General features: G+C 32.2%; 1 protein-coding gene across 3 annotated transcripts in view; it reads left to right on the plus strand.

Moving 5' to 3' along the window:
- The window catches only part of UBA6 (ubiquitin like modifier activating enzyme 6), a 74495-nt gene that overhangs the window by 46499 nt on the left and 13434 nt on the right, over window positions 1-14562 (plus strand). For all 3 annotated transcript variants that reach the window (XM_017516555.2, XM_017516557.2, XM_017516556.2), the window contains exons 15-23: window positions 755-822; window positions 1542-1620; window positions 2889-2969; window positions 6640-6717; window positions 8717-8898; window positions 10742-10847; window positions 11779-11868; window positions 11974-12054; window positions 12793-12921. In XM_017516555.2, coding sequence (XP_017372044.1) covers window positions 755-822; window positions 1542-1620; window positions 2889-2969; window positions 6640-6717; window positions 8717-8898; window positions 10742-10847; window positions 11779-11868; window positions 11974-12054; window positions 12793-12921 — 894 coding nt within the window. The remainder of the gene's footprint in view (window positions 1-754; window positions 823-1541; window positions 1621-2888; window positions 2970-6639; window positions 6718-8716; window positions 8899-10741; window positions 10848-11778; window positions 11869-11973; window positions 12055-12792; window positions 12922-14562) is intronic.

The raw sequence follows: 14562 nt of genomic DNA on the forward strand, positions 1-14562 counted from the left end.
CAGTGAGCAGAGATCATACCACTGTACTCCAGTCTGGGCAACAGAGCAAGACTCTGTCTCAACAAAAAACCAAAAAAAAAAAAAACAAAGATAACTGTGTTAACATCATGAGAAATAATAAAAATTAATTGTTAATATAGATTCTGTGTTATAATAAAATAAATAACCATTTTATTGTGTTCAAATTTAGCCACACAAGTTAATTAAATGAAAATGAGAGTAAGATTCAATTCTGTTCTTCATTAACTTAAACTAATTATCTTTGGTATTTTTTAAAATGCTGAAATTTTGGTTTCCTAGATTATTTTCCTATACTGTGTGTAATTATAGATAACATATGGTGTATCCAAGCCAAAAAATAAATACAGAATAAGTACTTTCTTCTCAAAAAGTAATAAATTTCTTATACAAATATAGCCGAAATTGAATGGGGGCTCCCAAAGCTTTTGTGTAGTTACGAAAAATAGATTTGGAGGTGAAATTTCCTTTGGTTTAAAATTAGAATACATCATGTTTAGTGACATGAATCAAATTATATCTTTTAATGGTCACCTCAGGTTTTACAATTATTTTAATGAGAGAATATAGTAATGTATATTATATATTTTTAATTATATTTTTAAATATTTTACTCTGAATTGCCAGATTTTAATAATTTTTTCCTTAATGATTATTAAATAACTATAATGAAACTTCTTATTTAGTAATTTAAGCTTTATATATAATAATTATGTTTTTAATCTTCTACTTTAAGTTATATCTTGAAGCAGCTGATATTGTCGAATCACTAGGCAAACCTGAATGTGAAGAATTTCTCCCACGGTAATAATGAAATTTCTCTTGCTTTTTATAAGAGGAAAATAGATTTTTTTTTAAAGTTTTGTCTAAACATATCTTTGTTTTATATGTCTTTTCTCCTAAATCACTTATGTAGCTGTTTTTTTTCTCTATTTTGGAGTCATTTTAAGTGTCACAATAATGTCATACCTCTTTACTATCTGATAGTGAATACAAAGTTTTAAATTGTATGCCATGCAAATAGTTAGCATTTAAAATACCTTAATGATGTTAGATGGAAAAAAACTGCTACATGCAGTCTTTATTTATATAAGTCATTCTTTACTTTTTCGGGTCATAAGTCTTTTTGAGAATGAAAAGTTTAGAATAATTTCTCCCTAAAATAAACATAACCGAAATTTCTGCCTTTGATTTTAAATGGTTTATCAGCTCCAAACCTCATCCATAGATTTCTCTAAGAACTTTGCTTAAAAATCTCTGGCTTAGGAATATTTTTTTTCTAGACAAACCAAAGTCACCTTCACTTATTTGTATTTAGACTATTAAGTCAAGTGGAAAAGGAAAACTGGATTTCTTTATGGGGGCTTTTCTTTTTCAATTAAGATAGTTCATCAGATTGGTTAGGGGAAACTTTTAAAGAATATTGCATTTTAAAGTACAACATTAAATTCGTATTAATGACAATGAAAATAATTTTAATGTTTTTTATTTTCTGGTTTTTTGATAAATGTTATTTTTTTCAGAGGAGATAGATATGATGCCTTAAGAGCCTGCATTGGAGACACTTTGTGTCAGAAACTGCAAAATTTAAATATCTTCTTAGTAAGTATGAATAATCATGGGAATAAGTAGTGTGTTCAAACTGCTATCATATATCATCAAGTTTATTAAAACAAATTTGAGTCTAAGTGTGTAAAGTACAAGTGAATTTAAAAATGCTAAAATTTTGGTGTGCTAGATTATTTTCCTGTACTGTATGTAATTATAGATGATATACAGTGTAACCAACCTAAAAAATAAATACATAGTAAGTACTTTCTGAGACCATATGGCCTGTAGAGCTGAAATTATTTGCAGTCTGGCCCTTTACAGAAAAAGTTTTCGATCCTCTGGTCTAACTAATATATTTAAAGTAAAAGGATGAGTATGACAATTTTGAACATTAGATTATATTCTAGCAATATGTTTGAAAATTGGTGGGTTTCAAAAAATTTTTTTCTCACTAAATGAAGGAATATATAAGTGTATTCTGAATTTATTTTTATTTATTTATTTATTTTTTATTTTTGAAACGGAGTCTCTCTCTCTTGCCCAGGCTGGAGTGCAGTGGCATGATCTCCACTCACTGCAACCTCTATCTCCGGGTTCAAGTGATTATTTTCCCTCAGCCTCCTGAGTAGCTGGAACTACAGGCATGCACCACCACACATGACTAATTTTTGTATTTTCAATAGAGATGAGGTTTCACTATATTGGCCAGGCTGGTCTTGAACTCCTGACCTTGTGATCTGCCCGCCTCAGCCTCCCAAAGTTCTGGGATTATAGGCGTGAGCCACCGCACCCAGCCTGTGTTTCATAATTGTCTTAGTGCATTGGCAGGGAAATTTTCCCCAATAACATAAAAGCCCTCTTCCTGTTATTTATTGTTATTATAATTAGCCCTGAAAATTACTGCTGATTTTTAGTAATCATCTTTAATGTTTTGAAAATTAGTTATTACTGAGCTTTTTACATGCATATGGAATCTAGTATTATTAATTTTAGATAATAGAAGTCTTCAAATAGCTTTATGCAGCAAATAAGTTTGAGAAATAACCAAAAGGGAGGAACCATTTTTATTAAAATATAGTAACATTATATTGTATTTATTTTGATCTTGCATAAGTGGCTCAATGTTTGACATATATTGAAATTTTTTAATGTCTTCTGTTTAAAAAAATTATAAAATTATGCTTTTCCTTATTTGGTTTATACTTTTTTTTTCTTTGAAACACAGTGGTAAAATAAACCTGTTAAATATTTCAAAGTAAAATGAGTCACAAATGATCAAGTTATTTTAATCTGATATATACCGTTTTCCTCTTCCATAGGTAGGATGTGGAGCCATAGGCTGTGAAATGCTAAAAAATTTTGCTTTACTTGGTGTTGGAACAAGCAAAGAGAAAGGAATGGTAAGAATCAATCCTTGAGAGTTAAAAGTTTATATTTCTGTTGTTGCCCTTTTTTCAGCTATATTTGACTACATAAATCTGAAGTATCAATTTTTGAAAATAGAGCATTGAACTAAAAATTGATTCTCATGCCCTTCTGACTACTTTTCAAAACTTAAGTTACCTAATAGCAAATTACTTCCCTTTCTTTTGTAGCAAATTAATTCCTTCCTCAGTTTTCTTCTCTACTACTGTGAAACTGGCATTTGTGCCACTTACCTTATAACGTTATTGTGAAGATCAAATGTGAAAGGGCTTTGCAAAGTATAAAGCATGTTGTTGTTAATTCTTTTAGATGGTGTTTATTAATTGTTAAATCTTTAAGATAACTGAAGCTAACATCACAGAGTTGCAGAGTACTCAGTTGTAGTTTCAATTAGTGAATATTAAAAGTAATGGGAAAAATACAAATCTCAGTGTAAAATTTAAATTCTTAAGACTCTAAATGTGAGTTAATTGCAAGCCATGTCATATATTTAAATAGAAATTTATTTCACTGGTGCTTGTTTTGCCTTTTAAGATGTAAACTAGCTTCCATTAGTGAGTTCATAGATTTATCATGGTGACTAACAGAAGACTAATTAAATGACTAAAATTTATATGATAGTTCACCTTTTATAGTTTATTAAACTGGGCTTTTTATTCTAATTCAAAGAGCATTCATTATATCATAGTTACAGGCAGATGTTCCATGTTTATATTAACATGTCCTAAATACTGCTCCACAAACCACTATTACTTCTGGTGATTTTGAAAGAGATATAAAAAGAAAAAATTCTTTGGTTACTTCAGCTTAGGAATCACCTGAATACTTTAACCCCTTGGAAATTCATGATGCACATTAGCATGTAAAGGTCAGGAAAAGAACTGTAGTGAAGAAACCTACTGACTTCAGACAACAAAACAATATAAGTTAATGTGGACAGGCTTCTGTATTACTGCAAACATGTAGACTTACTGTATACATTTTTTTTAAGTCCTCAGATAAATACCTTTTTTTTTTTTTTCACTCTTATTCACCAACCAGATCTTTTTGTCTTAGAGGGCCCATAATGCTTATGCAGCATGGGCAATCGTATTTTTAAAAAGCTTAGTAAATGTAGGCAATTTCTTTAGGGTTAATCGTCTTTCAAAGGGCCTTGGGAATGTCCTTCAAACAGAATATATATCTTAGAATATCTGTTCCTGTTTGAAATCATTTAGGCAGGTTGAAAGAGTTTGATAAAAGGAAATTCTGTATTTAATCTTTCATTGTAAATTATATTTGCCGTGAAAGAGTTTATACTTTTTTTTTTTTAAGTGTTTACATATGTAGCCAAGCTGAAAAGAGAAATTCCCAGGTGGTAGGAACCAAGAGAGAAGAACAAATCCTGAGTTGAAAGCCATTTACAAGTGTTTCTGTCTTGAATGTCTGTCCAAAACGTTAAGTAAAAACTGAAGTCACAAATGAGAAATTGAAACTCACAGCATGTGCCACACCCGGATCTGGGGTCCAAAATTACATCATGTAAAAACTTTAAGCAGAGAAAGTAATATAACAAATTTAGATCTACTAAAACTTCCAGACCTTTAAAGCAAATGTAAAACTGTATCATGATAATAATAGCACACTCAGGATTATGCAGAAAAATCAGCCTTCATTAAACACAATTCAAATTTAAAAATTACTATTCCCTAGAAAGGGAACCACTTCAAGAATCAGCCATGGCATGTAAAAGAGTTAGTCTCCTAAGTATTATAGGTAATAGAAGTGCTACCAATAGTAGAAAACTTTACAGAAAATAGAACAAACTTTAAAGTTAAAAATGATTAGAGATAAAGAGGACTAGAAACAGGAAAAAAAGACACTGAAAGTTTTACAGGAAGCCAAGTAAGAATTTCTGTGTAATCACTAATATTAAGATTCAAATATAACTGAGGTGAGAATGGACAAATCAAAGGTAAATATAAATACCCAGAATGTAGTGCAGAAAGATATCTTTTTTTAATGAAAGAGAGTGGGTTTGCAAGGTCCAATATAGGTCTAGAAGAATTTCCAGAGATAAAGAGAAGGGAGAAGAAGCAATATATTCCAAAGATAATGACAAAAGTTCCCAGAGTTGAAGAAAGACAGTCGTTTTCAAATTGGAAGATAAACTAGTCCCAAACAAATCAAAAGCAAAGATTAAAAAAAGAGATTACATAATAGACTTTTCATCAGCAATAAATGGAAGATAATGGAAGCATATCTTCATAGTGTAAGGGAAAATTACCATTAACCTAGATTTTCATACTCAGCTTAAGAGGGAGAGCAAAGAAAAGATAGCCGACAAATAAAATGGTGAAAGATTACTACTTATTGGTTCTTATTGAAAGATGTTAGGTTGTGTAGGCAGTGTATAAAGGGTATGCAGAGGCATTTGTCAGCATTCATTGATTTACATAAGCATTGATTTTTAAAAACCTTAGAGTGAGAGTGTTAAAAGTTTAAGTGTAACTTGATCTCATAGAAAGTAAACTGGAGAGGTCCAAATTAAATGGTTTAGATATTCTCAGTGCTCAGGAGGAAGATAGATAGAAATTTTAATTAGTTTTAGATCTTAAGTCACATGAGCATGTTAAAATTTTGAGCATAACCACATTAGGTGCTTAGATTCTAAACCAGTTTGGGGAGTTGGGGACAGTAGGAATCAAGAAAACATGGTCAGTCCAGTAGAAAGCAAAAATAGAGGGGAATGAAAAGCAGAGGTGGAAAGAAAAAGCCTTATTGTCAGTGAACAGTGAATTGATTAAGCTTTTTTGTTAAAAGATATTTTGATTGACCTTTTTTCTATTAAAAGAGACACTCTCTAACATAATTACAGAGAAATATTAAAAATATCAAGGAACTATCAACTAAAAGAAAATAAATGTGAAATACAGTCTGAGACATTGTACACCTACACAAATATTGTTTAAAAATGCCAAAGTCACAAATGCATTTTGAATACTCTTCAGATTATCTTGAGTTTGTTTACTTTATTGCATCCTTTAGAATGAGTCTGCAGACTTTTTCTTAAAGGACAAGATAGCAAAGATTTCAGATTTGCAGACCAAAGATCTCTGTCACAACTACTCAGTTCTGCTCCTAGGACCATGAAAACAGCAATAGACAATTCTTAAATGATATGACAGTGTTTCAGTAAAACTTTATTTACAAAAATAGGCAGGCTACCTAGTAGTTTGTAGGCCTCTGCTTTGCCAAAGTCCCTTTCAAATTAATACATATAAGTATTCTTTCCAAATTCGTTGAGATTAAGGGTATATATCATAAGTTTAGAAAGAAGAGCTAGCTCCTCTGCAGCTAATCCATTTCACAGTTCTAAAAAGTTTTGTTCTGTTTTGTTATGAATAATTAGAAAAAAGTTTGAACAGGAATTACAATTGGCTTCGGCTATTTTGATGTGGTCCTATGTAAAACATTAATTACAATTAAATGAAATATAAAAGAGTAGTATTGGTAACTATTTGGGAATGTTTATATCATTTAACCTTTACCAACCAGACTAATTTAGAATAATTTGTCGGGAGTTTTTTAGTCATTACTAAGGAAAGAAAGGCTAGATTAAAATTTATCCATTATGTAATTTCAGCCATATTTTCTTGATACTAGGTTACAGTTACAGATCCTGACTTGATAGAAAAGTCCAACTTAAATAGACAGTTCCTATTTCGTCCTCATCACATACAGGTATGTTGCTTTTGTTTCAAATTTAAATCATCTATTATATAAAAAAGAAAAGTTTCCTTTTAATAAATAGAAAATAGTGATTGAACAATTCTAATGTGTTATTTTATTAGGATCTTTCAGATTATCAATGGTAATGACAAAAGGGAAAAGTATAAAATTATTTAATGCACAATATTGATTTTTGCATTGATTTTGTATATTAAAATCTGAGTTGTGAAATGAGCAGTATTTTTTTCATTTTGTAATCACTAAGGTATGTTTAAGTAAGTATATAGAAATATGTTTCTAATTTGAGGTTTTGATAGTTTGCAAATTTGGCACTCTTTTTTATATCCTTGTCATAAATCAGGTAAAAGTTTAGCACTTAGAATTTTTGTGCTCTTTTGATCGTTTGACTATTTAACATCCCTTTTTATCGTAAAATAATGCTTGTTCTCAGTCTCATTTTTTATAGAGACCAAAATATTTAATTCAGGAAAAAATGCATTTTTAGTAAAGAAAATTTGCTTTTACTGTAGAAATGTTTCAGCCAGGCACAATAGCTCACACCTGTAATCCCACCATTTTGGGAGGACAACACAGGAGGATTGCTTGAGGTTAGAAGTTCAAGACCAGCCTTGGCAACCTAGGGAAAAACCATTTCTACCCTAAAGAAATGTTTGTAAAAAACTTTTTCCTTTATTGTTCAACAACTCATTGCCAGTCTTAGTAAACTAAGCTTAGTAATGTCATGAACAAAAAGTAAATGAAGCAGATGTCATAGTTAATCTAATTGCCTCGCTTATCCAAATATTATAGACAAAGTAATAGGGTCTGTTGTGAGCTAAAATACGTTGCAAAGTGTATTTGCTTCACTTGGTGCATTTTACTTAGAGAAGAACTATAAAGGCCTGTTTGTTCTTATTTTACTGAGTTCTAACAAAGTTTAGATTTGTTTGTACACTTAGAACACTAACAAGTGAAACAAGTAAGCCTACCAATGTGAGAAGAGACAGAAATATCTTTAAAACTAGATGTGTGAACTTAAACAAAATGGCCTAAAGATATTTAGTGCCAAAGCAAATGAACAGTGACAGTGCCCTGAAATGATACCCATGATTTAAAATAGTAACTAAATCTTTTTAAGGAAAGAAAGAATAAAATATATTTAGAGTACAGTAGTACCCTTTATCAGTGGTATCCAGTTTTGCTTGCCATAGTTTCAGTTAGCCATGGTCAATCAGGATCTGAAAATAGGTTAAGTACAGTGTGGTACAATAAGATACTATATTTTGAGAGGGGGAGACCAAATTCACTGACTTTTATTAATGTATATTGTTATGATTGTTCTGCTTTATTGTTATTAATCTCTTACTATGCCTAATTTAGAAATTAAACTTTATCATAGGTGTATATGTATATGAAAATACATAGTATATATAGGATTTTGTACTGTCTGTAGTTTCAGCCATCCTTGGGGGTTGTGAAATGCAGATAAGGGGAAACTACTGTACACTTTTTTATAAAACTGATACATAATTTCTGAAAATATTTCCATCCAGAAATAATAATTTCAAAATATGTTAGTACCAAAGTATTAAACTCTCATACCTTTAAGAACTTATCTTCTGCAGAGCTGATTTCCAATATTTTACTGAATGTGTTCTCATTTTTTTCTATGCACTTACCAAGTCAAACAGGGAAAAATTGTGCTCGTAATTGGACTTTTAATTTCTTTTAAGAACTGTAAAGCACTTAACTATGAGATAGGAGTTGTTTAGATTCTTATTACTAATTTGTGAATTATTTGGACTAATGTGTATTATTAATGTAGTGTTATTAAAATTAATGTAATTTCTACAAACCAAAGATGAAAACTGATGTCATTACTCTTACCTTATATATGGAGTGCGATTGAACTTACACATTCTTATCACTCTGGAATATATAGAAAAATCTTAGTCCTTTTTTTTTGTTGTTGTTGTTTAACATATTCCTTCTGCTTTTATTATTTGTTTAGAAACCTAAAAGCTGTACTGCTGCTGATGCTACTCTGAAAATAAATCCTCATATAAAGATAGATGCACACCTGAACAAAGTATGTCCAGCCACTGAGACCATTTACAATGATGAGTTCTATACTAAACAAGATATAATTGTTACAGCATTAGATAATGTGGAAGCCAGGAGATATGTAGACAGGTATGTTCTTGAAATTCAGACTCCTACAGAATTATCTTTAATTTTCACTTCTATTTCTCACATTACTTATTGAAAAGTTACGGAATTTTCTGATTATTCTTTATGTTCCTGTTGTAGTACTCCTCAGACACAAACCCTTTTATGATTTCCCATTATACTTAGAATGAAATTCAAAATTTGTAACATAACCTAAATGTTTTTCATGGAGTACCTCTCATGTTTTGACCATGCCGGTATAACATTTTACCAGTCCCCCTTGGCTTCCCTTAATCTAGCTGCATGTGCCTTTCAGTTTTTTGTCTGTCTTTTTTTTTTTTTCTGAATTATAAAGCTACTTTTAATACTTTGGGGTGAGCCTTACTGCTATAGAAAACACAGAAGGAGTAACTCCTTCACCTCTAAAAGTGGCCCAGGAGAGAGAGGATACCTAAGTAGGAAGCACAAAATGGACCCACTGCATTCAGGCCAAAGGTGCCGTCAGTGCTGAGACCTGTGAGCACTGGTGGAGGAAACATGAGCTTGGTGGGACTGGCTTCAAGCACACAGGTGAAGGGCAGCGGGGTGGGCACTAAACAACAGTTACTTGGGTTCCTCCTCCTTCTCCTTATTTTCCCTTTCTGGCTTCAGTTGTGTGGTCTCCAAGTCCCTCTGCTTGAGGGCAATAGCAGAAAGTTCGTCATCTTGGCACTTTCTGTTAACTGTTTTTGTGTTCTTCTGTTTTCTCATACTCTTCTACCAGGCGAGCTCATGCTGATTACTCACAGCCGCTCTAATCTGTTCCCTCTTGGGTCCCCTTCTTCTGTCTGTGCCTCACTCTGTTCTTACAAGGCCTTCAGCACTTTTTTATATGAGGGACTTACACACAATAGTCTTCAGCCTCAGGAAATTCTATCTTTCTTGCTTTTCCTGATCTCTAATCTGCCTATCTACTCTTTACCTCGTTTAGCCTTTTTTCTTCATCCTTTCAGTTTCAGCCTAAATTTCTTTATCCAAACAGACTTTCTTTTCCCAAAATTCTAAATTAGAGCCTCCTATGGTGATTTCTCATAGCACTCTGTACTTTTTCTTTCATGGCACTTATTTTTATTGACATGCATATTTGTTTAATATTTGGGTCCTCACTAAATCATTAATCCAGGGACCATTTACTTTCCATCATTGTATCCTCAGTGCCCAACACATGATATCACATAGTAAATATTCCTTAAATAAGTAGATAAATGAATGACTATAAATGTGTTCACGCCCTACAGCATCTTTCTTACATCTTTCATTGACTTCTTAATGTTAGGGTATAGAGCAGACATATTAGCAGAGGAAAATTCATCAGTTGAACAATGTGGAAAGTTTGTAATCTTGGGCCAAAGAGGGGAAGAAAACAAAACTTTAAGAAATTAAAATTGTAGAATATAGGTATTGTAAGTATTGAGAAAGAAGATTAATATTATTTGGTTAAAGAAAATATTGAGAAGAGATACTGTGGTAGAACTTGTAGTCAGAAAATAACCAAAGAAAAATATAAAACAAGGAAAAAGGAATAATACTGTTAGGAATTAAACCTAGAGATAAAGGTTAACAAAGCCGCAGATTTAGGATACTAGTAGAAGGAGAGAGAGATAGAAATTATGAGATTGAACAACAAAATTTGTATGTATAGTGCAGAATAGGTGGACAGAAATGATCCACTGGTTGGTTGATAGTAATATATCTGTTTTCTTAAAATACTACATTCAAGAAGTGATCAAGAAGTATGTGAAATGGTCAATAGAAAGTAGTAGGATGTCCTTTGGTTAAATTGTTATTGCTCACTTTTTTGCTTTTTACTTGTTACCTTTTCAAATAGTCGTTGCTTAGCAAATCTAAGGCCTCTGTTGGATTCTGGAACAATGGGCACTAAGGGACACACTGAAGTTATTGTACCACATTTGACTGAATCTTACAATAGTCATGTAAGTGAATCAGTATTTTGAAGTAAATGTTTGTCTTTTTTATTTCTTATAATTTTTGTCTTCATCAGCCAACAATTTGATTTAGCTTTCCTAATCCTTCTGATTTTGCTCTGCCAATGATGTTCATACAAATGTGCATGTACAATTTTAAAAATGTAATTGAACTTTAATTATCAGAATTTTGTGTCTGATGTTTCTAGAGCATTATTTTTCTGTTTATTTCTCAGAGCTGCTTGTTTAGTTTTCTGATGCTCTTTGAGTGTAAGATTGTTTGTTAAGAACAGACTATTAAACTGAGAGTAAAACTGTCAACAAAGACATAAAATTTTATTTACTTGCTGAGACAAAGTGAGACATTTTAGATTAGGTAAACCAATAAACCTAGGCAAAATGTACCCTATCATAGAATGTGGATTTCTTCAGTGGTACTTTATCCACAAAAAACAACTTAGGTATTTGCCATTTATTTAATACATGCTTTCTGCAAGAAACCTGTATCAAGCATTGAGGGCAAATTTCTACTCCCAAATGTTTTTCTCCATGGAAAAGCTCATGCTATTCCGAGCACTACACTGGGGATTCTTGAATTACTTTCAAAACAGGGAGTGTTATAAAACTTTAAATGTCACCTTGATTCGTGAAGAAAAAAAGGATTTATATATGATGGTGTGTCATGAGTACTACATGGTGCACCAAATGAGTACACAAATAATAAGATTCATGATTGGCATTATGTAACTATTAACAAATAGGTTAAATGTCAAAAGAATTAACTTCTCTTACTGCCTAGGAGAGAGAAGATATAAAAATGTCTGGTTGGATTTTATTTATTTTGGATTTTAAATAGCCTTAAAGCTCAAAAGTAAATTCAATCAATAAAAATTGGTCATTGCTTCTCCTTAAGTATCTGTTGTCATATTTTATAAATTAGCGGGATCCCCCAGAAGAGGAGATACCATTTTGTACTCTAAAATCCTTTCCAGCTGCTATCGAACATACCATACAATGGGCAAGAGATAAGGTAAAAGTTCCTGTTTAAATTTATTTTCTTTGAAGTCAGAAAGAAAATATTTCTGACTTTGAACAGACTTCTATTTGTAAATTTTTTTCTTTTTCTCTGTTACAGTTTGAAAGTTCCTTTTCCCACAAACCTTCGTTGTTTAACAAATTTTGGCAAACCTATTCGTCTGCAGAAGAAGTCTTACAGGTAAAAATAAATACATTTCAATACAAACTTAACAATTTGTCTTAGTGTAGTGTTATTTCCAAGTCATCTACAAGTGACTTATTTTACCTCCATAAAGCATGATTATACATAAAAAGTGAAATTAGGTCACAAATGATCCTCCTTTGGTTTGGGTGAACTGTATAGAATTGTCAATATTTGATCATATTTGACTCACAAAACAGCAATTCATATGGTTCAAGCTAATAAAGATATGATAATTATGATAGAAGGGCTACAAATAATAAAAGGGCTTTTATTAAGTCCTTTGGAAAGAAAAAAATTGAGGTAAGTTCTAGTGAAAATTTCATGAGGGAACAATAATCTCCAAGATTTACTACTCTTACAGTGAAGGCAACTTTAAAGATGTTTTCTCACCTTCTTTTATACTAACAAGGCCTACTTTTTAGTAGCAAATATTCATAGCACTTATGCTAAGTACTTATGTAGTACTAACAACTTACAGCTAGGAAAATATGAGGGTACCTTGTAAAATAAGAAATCAGAGTTAACATTTTATGTGCTATCTCTTCCCATTCCCCTTCTCCAAAAAGAAAAGAAAGAGGGAAAAGAGGAAAGAAGGGGCAAGGAGCTTGAGGTGGAAAAATAAAAGCATAAAACACATGAGTTGACCCTTCAAACTTAGGCTAACTTTTGGTGGCGGATGTGTATGTGTTTGTAATTGTAAGTATGTTGATTTTTTTTTCTCTCCTTTTCTAGAAGATACAGAGTGGACACAGTTTAGAAGGCTGTTTTCAAGTTATAAAGTTACTTAGCAGAAGACCTAGAAATTGGTCTCAGTGTGTAGAATTAGCAAGATTAAAGTTTGAAAAATATTTTAACCATAAGGTAAGTATGCATTCTGAGACATTAAGAAAAAGTCTGACCTTCACTTATTTATTCATTAACAAATTAATTTTACTGTATTCTTTATTTTGTATTCTTTATTTTGGCAACTTGTATTCTTTATTTTGGCAAGCTTTTCAGAAATTAGTAGTAAGTTAAATGAGAGCACATGCTAATCTAAAAGAATTTTGTTCAGAATAGAAGAAGCAAGAAACTGAGAAAATAGGGATATTCAGTCAGAAATTTTGCTGGGATTTTGCCATTTCCACCCGTATCTAATAATCACATTTTATGTCTGTTTCCCCATCCGTAAAATAGAAATAATAAACTCGTACTTAATACATAGGCAGTGGTGAGGATCAAAGGAGGTAAGACTTATGAAGCATTTAGAACAGAGCCTGGCACATAAAAAAATTACGAAATATTAGCTGTTGTTCCTACCTCCAGTGAAAAACAGTTGCTGGAATGTGTCTTGCGTTCTCTTTAGTCTTTCCCTCTCTTTAGGCTCTTAAGTTCAACTTCTTTAAAAACATCTTCTTTTTTTTTTTTTTTTTTTGAGATGGAGTTTCACTAATGTTACCCAGGCTGGAGTGCAATGGCGCGAACTCGGCTCACCGCAACCTCCGCCTCCTGGGTTCAGGCAATTCTCCTGCCTCAGCCTCCTGACTAGCTGGGATTACAGGCACGTGCCACCATGCCCAGCTAATTTTTTGTATTTTTAGTAGAGACAGGGTTTCACCATGTTGACCAGGATGGTCTCGATCTCTTGACCTCGTGATCCACCCGCCTCGGCCTCCCAAAGTGCTGGGATTACAGGCTTGAGCCACCGCGCCCGGCCCTTTTTTTTTTTTTTAACTGGTTTTCCCTATGTTGTCCAGGCTGGCCCTGAACTCCTCAGCTCAAGTGATCCCTGCCGCAGCCCCTAAGTAGCTCAGACGGCATGTGCATGCCACCACACCCCACTTAAAAAATATTTTGTTTGTACTTCTGTCTTTCTACTTTCATCAGAGCTCTACTTCTTGGAAAAGTGGTCTGTACTACTCAGTGTTACCACATTCTCACCCAGTAAATTTGATCTCTTTGCTCATTACTCTTCAAATTGTTCTCATCATGATTATCAATGACCTCTGTTTCAAAATCTCAGGAACTCTTTAGTTCTTATCTTCTGTTATTTTTTTTTAAACTTTTTTTATGAAAAAAATTCAGCTGTAGAAATGTAGAAGAAATAGTATAATGAACCCTAATGTAATTGTCATTTACTTATCACCCAGGTTTAGCAATTACCAATTCATAGATAAATCTTGTTTCACCACCATCCCCGTTCATTCTTACCTTCCCCTAGATGATTTTGAAGCCAATTTCAAACATATATTATTTCAAAAATACAAAATACTGTGTGTTTTTTCTGGTTTTGTGTTATTTAAGTATTAGCTCTTTAAAAAGAGCAGAATGACATCTAAAATATACAACTATTTATAGAAAAAGGAGTGAAGTAATCTATATTTGTTTGCTGTAGATACCACCTCCCAAAAAACAAATAATTAGAAAATGTTATTTTGGATTTTTCTTTATGAGGAAGTGTGACAGGAGAATGGACAGATGGAATACAAGAGTGGTTGGGAGACTTCACTGTGTATCTTAATG

The sequence above is a fragment of the Cebus imitator genome, unplaced genomic scaffold, assembly GCF_001604975.1.
Source record: "Cebus imitator isolate Cc_AM_T3 unplaced genomic scaffold, Cebus_imitator-1.0 Scaffold594, whole genome shotgun sequence".
In the NCBI taxonomy this organism is placed as follows: domain Eukaryota; kingdom Metazoa; phylum Chordata; class Mammalia; order Primates; family Cebidae; genus Cebus; species Cebus imitator.